A 10052-nucleotide genomic window follows, 5' to 3' on the forward strand; every position below is an offset into this window, starting at 1 on the left:
AGATCCAATATTGCTAAATCTAAGGTCTCCCAGTAGCCTTACTACATACATAACTGTGTCTTGCACTCAGTATATTAACTAACAATAATAAACAGTGGAGCTTTAGTTCATATATTGCTCAGTGCATTTAATCCTGCAGCCCCCGACAAGGGACCCCACTATACTGCAGGTCCTACACTATGGCTCAAAATAATTACCATAAAAACAGCTATCGCATTAGTGTTAAACTTTAGGTTTGCTCTCAGCGGCGGAACAGTAGCCGAAAGGCTTGGATTGGTTCTCAGAGCACCAGTCTGACGTTCCACCACATCTCACGTGGCCCTCCAATTCACCAGATCTGGTATTGTTTGGCTGGGTCCGGCATTGTTCTGTTGGTGCAGTTCCTGATGCGTTTGGAACGATTGGTGGTTGCTAGGCGCCCTAAATGCCTGTGGTCCCGATTTGTCATGCTCTACTTTCTCACACTGTTCCGCCGCTGAGATTCTTGGTGTCCATGCTTCTTCCACTGTAGATGGATACTACTCACTGTCTACAAGGGATCACCAACAAACAAATGCCGGTCTCGGCCACAACCAATGGCTCCCTTTTTCCAGTTGCATCACGTGCACGACCCATGGTTTCATCTGAAAAAGAAACAATATCTCAACAAATTTGCATTGTATCAATACCTCAGACATTCAGAATAATCATCCAGTAGTTTTAGTGTCACCATCTACACGCATGTGCACGCCCCGTGTCGTTGTGCTCTCTCTCTCTCTCTCTCTCTCTCTCTCTCTCTCTCTCTCTCTCTCTCTCTCTCTCTCTCTATATATATATATATATATATATATATATATAATATTTATATTAAACCTTATTGAAGGCAGAAGGCAAAGACTGGGCACGCTTAGCCCCAGAATACAGCCCATGGCTTCAAAGGCGTCACTAGGCTGCGGCAGTGAAAGGTGCCCAGAGTGAGTGGAGCGATTGGCTTTAAGGCAGTAGGAGTGGGGGACTTAATAGACTGGGTCTTGGTCCCAGCGGCGGCTGAGAGCTATCAGGTAGGGTAGATAAGAAGCCACTTAGTGAGGAGAGCTCCAGAAAGCACGTCTGGATGGACCACGCTCCTCTTATTTATTATTTTATATACTAACAGGGGTGACAGGTGTTGTACAGCCCTACAAAGGCAGATCCAATCTCTTTCTCATCAGACTCTGCTGTCTTCCCTGCACTCTCACTCAGATGTTCACTGCTGCCAGTAGCACACGTATGAGAAGCAGAAGTATGGCGGCAGCTATATAGTTTCTGATATGTAATTCTCTTTACACACACCATCCTTATTACTATTGAGAATATAGAGGTAAGACACTGATGTAAAATTATGATTTTAATTACCTACCGGTAAATCCTTTTCTCGTAGTCTGTAGAGGATGCTGGGATCCATTTAGTACCATGGAGATGTACCAAAGCTCCCAGTACAGGAGGGAGAGTGCTGAGGTTCCTGCAGAACTGATTGACCATACTTGAGGTCCTCAGAGGCCAAAGTATAGAACTTGTAAAACTTAGCAAACGTGACCATGTAGCTGCTCGGCAAAGCTGAATAGCCGAGACACCCTGGGCAGCTGCCCTGGAAGAACCCACTTTACGGGTAGAGTGCGCCTGAACAGATTTTGGAATTGGCAATCCTGCCGTGGAATAAGCATGCTGGATAGTAAGCCTGATCCAGCATGAAATTGTCTGTTTAGAAGCAGGACACCCAATCTTTTTGGGATCATAAAGTACAAATAGTGCGTCCGACTTCCTGTGACGAGTAGTTCTCTTCACATAGATTTTCAAAGCCCGCACGACATCCAAGACTTTGAGGTAATTGAGATGTCAGTAGCCACTGGCACCACAATAGGTTGGTTGATATGAAAAGCCGACACAACCTCAGGGAGAAATTGCTGATGCATTCTGAGCTCAGCTCTATCCTCATGTGAAATCAAGTAGGGGCTCTTGTGCGACAATGCCCCCAATTCTGACACACGTCTGGCAGAAGCCAAGGCCAACAACGTGACCACCTTCCAAGTAAGAAACTTTACGTCCACCTCCTGTAAAGGTTTGAAGCAATCCGATTGCAGGAACTGCAGCACCACATTAAGATCCCAAGGTGCCATAGGAGGTACAAAGGGTGGTTGGATGTGCAGAACTCCTTTCAAGAAAGTCTGAACCTCAGGGATAGCAGCCAATTGTTTCTGGAAGAAAATAGACAAGGCCAAAATATGTACCTTGATGAAGCCCAAGCATAGGCCAACACCTGCTTGCAGAAAAAGGAGAAAATGTCCCAGTTGAAACTCCACCATAGGAAACGTTTTGGATTCACACCAAGACACATACTTTTTCCAAATTCGATGGTAATGTTTAGACATTACCCCCTTCCTAGCTTAGATCAGAGTAGGAATAACCTTATTCGGAATGCCCTTCTGAGCTAAGATCTGGCGTTCAACCTCCATGCCGTCAAACGTAGCCGCGGTAAGTCTTGATAGGCAAACGGCCCCTGCAGTAAAAGTTCCTCGCAAAGATGAAGAGGCCTCAGATCCTCCAGCAGTAATGTCAGAAGATCCGCGTACCAAGCCCACCTTGGCCAGTCCAGAGCAATGAGGATCGCCGGAACTCTTGATCTTTTTATTAGTTTGAGAATCCTTGGGATGAGTGGAAGTGTAGGGAACACATACACTGACTGGAACACCCATGGAGTCACCAGGGTGTCCACCGCCACTGCCTGTAGGTCTCGTGAGCTGGAACAGTACCTCCGAAGCTTCTTGTTGAGGCAAAAGGCCATCATGTCTATCTGAGGTATACCCCATCGGCGTGTTACCTCTGTGAATACTTCCGGGTGGAGGCCCCATTCTCCTGGATGGAGATCATGTCTGCTGAGGAAGTCTGCTTTCCAGTTGTCCTCTCCCGGATTGAAGATCGCCGACAGTGCCAGTGTGTGTCTTTCTGCCCAGAGGAGGATTCTTGTTACCTCTGACATTGCAGCCCTGCTCTTCGCTCCACCCTGCCTGTTTATGTAGGACACCGCTGTGACGTTGTCTGACTAAAGCTGAATGGCTCGATCTTGCAGAAGATGAGCCGCTTGTAGAAGGCCATTGTATATGGACCTTAGTTACAGAATGTTTATTGGAAGGACCGATTCCTGGCTTGACCACTTTCCTTGGAAGTTTACCCCTTGGGTGACTACTCCCCAACCTTTGAGGCTTGCATCCGTGGTTAGAAGAATCCAATTCTGAATCCCGAACCTGTGGCCCTTCAGCAGGTGAGAAGTTTGCAGCCACCAGAGTAGTGAAATTCTGGCTTTCGGCGACAGGCATATCGGCTGGTGCATGTGAAGATGCGATCCCGACAACTTGTCCAGGAGATCCAGCTGGAAGAACCGTGCATGGAATCTCCGTATTGTAGAGCCTCGTAGGAGGATACCATCTTCCCCAGAAGGTGAATGCATCAATGAACCGATACCCGGGGAGGTTTCAAGACATCCCGGACCATTGATTGGATCACCAATGCTTTCTCCACCGGTAGAAACACCCTCTGCATTTCTGTGTCAAGTATCATCCCCAGGAAGGACAGTCTCCTTGTCAGTTCCAAATGTGACTTTGGAAGGTTCAGGATCCACCCATGATCCCAGAGTAGTTGAGTTGAGAGCGCAATACTCTGCAACAGCTTCTCCTTGGAAGATGTCTTTATCAGCCTATCATCCAGATATGGAATTATGTTCACTCCCTATTTGCATAGGAGGAGCATCATCTCCACCATGACCTTGGTGAACACCCTCACTGCTGTGGAGAGGCCAAATGGCAATGTCTGGAACTGATAGTGACAGTCCTGTAGTGCAAACCGTAGATAGGCCTGGTGAGGCGGCCAGATCAGAATTTGAAGGTACGCAGCCTTGATATCCAGGGATACTAGGAATTCCCCCTCCTCCAGACCTGAGATCACCGCTCTCAGAGACTCCATCTTGATTTGGAAAACCCTCAAGTAGGGGTTCAACAACTTCAGGTTCAATATAGGCCTTACCGAACGGTCCGGTTTTGGTACCACAAACAGGTTTGAGTAATAACCCTTGGTTTTTGGGTGAGGTGGAACTGGAACAATAACATTTGTTCGTACCAATTTTTGAATGGCTTCCTGTAGAATAGCACTTTCTTTCAGCGAAGCTGGTAAGCCTGATTTGAAGGATCTGTGAAGTGGGAGTTCCTGAAACTCCAGTCTACCCCTTGGTAACAATATCCATCACCCTGAGGTCTAGGCATGATGACGCCCAGATGTGACTGAAATCTTTTAGTCTCACTCCCACCTGCCTGATCTCCAGACTGAGAGGTCCACCATCATTCTGAGTATTTGGCGGAAGCAGAACCTGGTTTCTGTTCCTGGGAACCTGTTGGTGCAGGTTTTTTGGATCTTCCCCGACCTCCTCTAAAGAAGGTGGGAGGGTGTTTGGATTTTTTAAACTTTGCGGTCTGAAAGGACTGCAGTGTGGACGAAGGATAAGATTTCCTAGCTAGGGCTGCTGCGGAGGGATGAAATGTCGACTTACCCGCAGTCGCAGTGGAAATCCACGCATCCAATGCGTCCCCAGATAGTGCCTGACCTGTGAATGGCAGGTTCAACACACTTTTCTTGGATTCTGCATCTGCAGTCCATTGGCGTAGCCAGAGTCCTCTGCGTGCCGAGATAGCCATGGAAGTAGCAGGCCAATGTCCTTCATGGCCTCCACCATGAAACATGCAGAATCCTGTATGTGACGTAAAAACAAGTCAATGTCACTCCTATCCATAGTATCTAAGTCCTCTAGTAATGTGCCTGACCACTTTACTATGGCTTTAGAAATCCACGTACAAGCAATAGTGGACCTTAAGCCACTCCTGTAGCAGTGTGTAGTGATTTAAGTGTAGTCTCAGTCTTGCGATCAGCTGGCTCCTTTAAAGCGGTTGAACCAGGGACAGGTAAAACCACCTTTTTAGACATCCTAGATACAGAAGCGTCTACTATGGGTGGGGTTTTCCCAATTCTTCCTATTCTCTTCAGGGAAAGGGAAAGCAATGAGAATTCTTTTAGGGATCTGGAATTTTTTTCTCTGGGTTTTCCCAGGATTTTTCAAACAAGGAGTTTAACTCCTTTAGAAGCAGGGAAGGTAAGCGACGACTTCTTATTTTACTGTAAAATAAGATTCCTCTACTTGTTCCGGAACCTCCTCAGAAATATGCAAAACATCCCTAATGGCTTCAATCATTAGCTGCACCCCTTTAGCAAGGGATGAAGCCCCCCCCCCCCCCCCTGCATATCCCCATCACCGTCCCCTGTATCAGAGTCGGTATCAGTGTCAGCTTGCATTATCTGGGCAAGTGTACATTTTGAGGTATGTAGGTGGGGTATTAGATGAAGTAGTGGGAGCTGAATACTTCAAACCCACTACAGATTGTCTCAAACCTGCGTCTCTTTCTCAGTATGTGACATCCTTGTTGAAATCTGGGATATCATTCCCCTTAAAGAATCCACCCATGGGGGTTCAGATTCTGAAGGCTGAGACAGCAGATTGATGGAATAGACTCCTCAGGAGAAGATACACACTCTGCAGCACAGGACACAGAGTCCTTAGACATGGTAATGTGGAAATACACACTTACACACTTACACACACACACACACATACACACACACACACACACACACAGGAAAATGTCAGACACAGTTTCCCCCAGAGTACCTTCAGAGAGTCACAGAGTATAAGGAGCCAGCCACACAGCGCCCCTGTAGGCAGTTATTGTGATAAAAGCCCGGCGCCTACTGACCTTAATAGGGTAATCAGTACTATAATCACATCCCCCCCCCCCCCCCCCGGTACCGCAGAGGTATGCTGCAGTTATGTGGAGGGCAGCGCTCCCTGTCAGCGTCTCTTCCTATGATCTGCAGGGAGAAAATGGCGCTGGTGAGTGCTCTGAGAAGCCCCGCCCCCTGTAATGGCACGGCTTCCCACACTGATTGTTTATACTGGCCTGAGGATTTTAGTGATAACGGGGATTAGCCCCTGTTATCTGTGTGACCAGTGTAGGGTTTATCAGCGCTGGCTCAGGACGCCCCTCAAAGCGCCTACACTGTGTGTTGCTGAGCCTTCCTGGAGCACAGCCTGTCAGAGCTGCGCTCCCACCCTTGTGCCGCCATACCCGCTGGTGACCCGCTAACTGGGACACGGGCGCTATACTCACCACTCTTCTTTCTTCTGGCTCTGTTAGGGGATAGCGGCCGTGCTTCGGCAGACAGCTGTCGCCTTGTGGGCTTGTGATCAGCACCCTCAGGAGCTCAGTGTCATGTCAGCGGAGTAGAGAACCATTAACTCTTCAGGAAGTTGGTTCCTACTTCCCCTACTAAGTCCCACGAAGCAGGGAGTCTGTTGCCAGCAGCCTCCCTGTACCTAACTAACAATAGAAAATAAAAAACTAAGAAAACTCCTAGGAGCTCCCCTAGCTGTGATTTTCTAAACTGAGTCTGGTAGGAGGGGCATAGAGGGAGGGGCCAGCCCACACTATTAAACTCTTAAAGTGCCAGTAGCTCCCAAAGGACCCATCTATACCCCATGGTACTAAATAGACCCCAGCATCCTCTAGGATGTAAGAGAAAGTAGATTATAACCTAGCAGATGATGATGATTACAGGTATAATATGGTGTATTGCATGAAAAGTACCTTGTTCCACACCTACTCTGCTGTAGCAATATACCTTATATAAGGGTGAGTAACACATGTACAGGCTTACCAGCGTATGAGCACACACATAAAGGAATGCTACCTTACCAATGCTTCCAGGAGTAACGTTAGGAGACATTTCTCTGATCCATCAGCTCATATGACTGATATTATTGTTCATCTAGAATCTCCAATTCATACAATATGTTCCCAATCCATTGTTTTACATTGGTGCTGACATAGGACTTGGCGAGTGACTACGTCTCCATTTATACTTCATGGTTAGTTACCAGTACAAGAGAGATATATATCTAAGTCTTATTATAATATTACATTTGTTATTGTGAGTGCTCTCAGGAGGGTGGACACAATGATAGTCTGAGACACAATATTATAAAGCCTTCAGTAAAAGTTATGTTTTATTATACACACATTTACAATTAAGTATCCCAGAGAGTCGTCTTCTCCTATTGTTAACAAGATTAATATTGTTACAGAAAATGTCACATTTCCATAATGTATTTTATTTCCAGCAGATAGTCACACAAGCAGGAATATCTCAGAAGGACATCTAATGTTATCCCCGGATTGTGACATAAAAGATAATGACAGTAGACCGGATTCTCCAGGAGATAACCCCATTATCCCAATTATACATCCAACTCTATCAGCTGATCCCTCTGATCCTGGGAAATGTTCTCCTGATCACTCTGATATTGGTGCATCTGTTACAGCTCTGACAGTAGATACAGAGTTTCCCTGTTCTATAGATGCCAAATGTTTTACAAAGAACACTAAGCCTATTAACCCACACACAGGTAAGGCAGGTGAGAGGCCATTTCTATGTTCTGAGTGTGGGAAATGTATACGTAAATCACATCTTGTTCTACATCAAACAAGTCACACAGGTGAGAAGCCATTTCCATGTTCTGAGTGTGGGAAATGTTGTGTAAGTAAATCACAACTTGTTACACATCTGCGCAGTCACACAGGTGAGAAGCCTTTTCCGTGTTCTGAGTGTGGGAAATGTTTTACACAGAAATCAGCTCTTGTTAGACATAACAGAAGTCACACAGGTGAGAAGCAATTTCCATGTTCTGAGTGTGGGAAATGTTGTGTAAGTAAATCACATCTTGTTATACATCACAGAAGTCACACAGGTGAGAAGCCATTTCCATGTTCTGAGTGTGGGAAATGTTGTGTAAGTAAATCACAACTTGTTACACATCTGCGCAGTCACACAGGTGAGAAGCCTTTTCCATGTTCTCAGTGTGGGAAATGTTTTACACAAAAATCACAACTTATTACCCATCAGCAAAGTCACACAGGTGAGAAGGCATTCCCATGTTCTGAGTGTGGGAAATGTTTTACACAGAAATCAGCTCTTCTTAGACATAACAGAAGTCACACAGGTGAGAAGCCATTTCCATGTTCTGAGTGTGGAAAATGTTGTGTAAGTAAATCACATCTTGTTATACATCACAGAAGTCATACAGGTGAGAAGCCATTTCCATGTTCTGAGTGTGGGAAATGTTGTGTAAGTAAATCACAACTTGTTACACATCTGCGCAGTCACACAGGTGAGAAGCCTTTTCCATGTTCTGAGTGTGGGAAATGTTTTGCACAGAAATCAGATCTCGTTATACATCACAGAAGTCACACAGGTGAGAAGCCATTTTCTTGCTCTGAGTGCGGGAAATGTTTTACACAAAAATCACAACTTGTTACCCATCAGCAAAGTCACACAGGTGAGAAGGCATTCCCATGTTCTGAGTGTGGGAAATGTTTTGCGCACAAATCAGTTCTGGTTAGACATCAGCAAAGTCACACAGGTGAGAAGCCATTTCTATACTCTGAGAAATAAATCCGCTCTTGTTGCACACAATAGACATCACTCAGGTGAGGAACTATTTTATTTTGGAGTATACTCATCATTGCCATGCGTTGTTCTTTAAGGTTCTTATCCTATCTCCTATGCTTTTTGCAATAAGGTGGTAACAGCAGTTGGGGGAGACAGGGTGGGTGGCAGTAGTGGGTGTGACCGGTTGTGGCAGTAGTGGGAGGAGATGGGACAGGTGGCAGTAGTGAGGAGACAGGGCGGGTGACAGTAGTGGCGGGAGACGGGGTGGGTGGCAGTAGTGGGGGGAGATGGGGCGGGTGGCAGTAGTGGGGGGAGACAGGGCAGGTGACAGCAGTGGGGGGAGACAGGGTGGGTGGCAGTAGTGGAAGGAGACGGCGGGTGGCAGTAGTAAAAGGAGACAGGGCGGGTGGCAGTGGTGGGGGGAGACAGGACGGATGGTCACAGTACAGTACCAGGGGCTGCTGGAGGCAGTAAAGAGGTGTATGTGTTCCGCACAGAATCAGTTGATAATTAGACTTAATGATGATTATGCTTCCTTATTTCTAATTAATCCCTTGTATGTGTTACTGTTATTTGCTGTGTCAGCCTTTATGTGTGTTCTGTGTAATAATCCTGAAAGTAGTGCTGCCACCGATCTCATATCATTTGTAGTAACTTGGAAAAGATGAGATATGAGGTGCACTCTGGAAGCTTATAGGGGGTTAATCAGAGATGAACACAGATGTGACATCACGCAGCCCTCCGGAAAATGGTCCCGGCCCACACGCATTTACCCCTCAGAGATGCGACCGCAATGTGTGTGTCTGTGCAGCCGCTGCGCATATGCATTTTGCCACCACCAGCAAACTGCTGTGGACCGCTATTGCGGCTGGGTCTGAATGACCCCCATAGGGTTTTGGCTATCCTGATCTGTTTTACTTGCCTGCAATACTATAATGTAACTTGAATTGTTTCTGTGATTTAAAGGATATTTTATCCATGTTGTGCAGAGTAAAGTATTTTTTAAGTTTAAAATATAGAGAAAAATCTGTGTATTAATGATATGAAATAAAGTGGTTTAAAAATAAAAGATTTCCGTTGAGTCTTTTTATGTGTCAGTGTATTATCTTATTTCCAGATAATTGTCGCTATGGTGACAGAAACAATTTCCTGTTAATGTGTCACTTGTATTGTTACTTTTGTGTCTAGCGAGTGGGCTCGGAAATGTTATCCTTTTCCTCGCAGCCCCAGTTGCTGGAGAAAATGAAGGAGGAGCTGTTGACAGGTCACGTTCCACTTGAGTTGACAATTTTCTCACCAGCAGATCTTTCCACTTCTGCAGACTTGTGTCCGGAAAGAGAAATACAATGTAGGCTTTAAGCCTAGGATCGAGCACGGTGGCCAAAATAGTAAAGAATATGTTATACCAGCGCTGGCTGAATAAATAAATCAGTTAGAATTTGTGTTATACTATAATAATAATAAAAATGATAATAAGGATGGTTTACTCT

The 10052-nt window shown here is 45.8% G+C and overlaps 1 protein-coding gene across 1 annotated transcript in view; it reads left to right on the forward strand.

Annotated features, from left to right (window-relative positions):
• LOC134984260 (zinc finger protein ZFP2-like) overlaps window positions 1-8812 on the forward strand; it is a 30298-nt gene extending 21486 nt beyond the window's left edge. The window contains exon 6 of the mRNA XM_063949883.1: window positions 7238-8812. Within this exon, the coding sequence (XP_063805953.1) occupies window positions 7238-8565 (1328 nt within the window). The 3' untranslated portion in view covers window positions 8566-8812. The remainder of the gene's footprint in view (window positions 1-7237) is intronic.
• Window positions 8813-10052: the final 1240 nt, after the last annotated feature.

Source organism: Pseudophryne corroboree (genome assembly GCF_028390025.1).
Source record: "Pseudophryne corroboree isolate aPseCor3 chromosome 3 unlocalized genomic scaffold, aPseCor3.hap2 SUPER_3_unloc_45, whole genome shotgun sequence".
NCBI lineage: Eukaryota > Metazoa > Chordata > Amphibia > Anura > Myobatrachidae > Pseudophryne > Pseudophryne corroboree.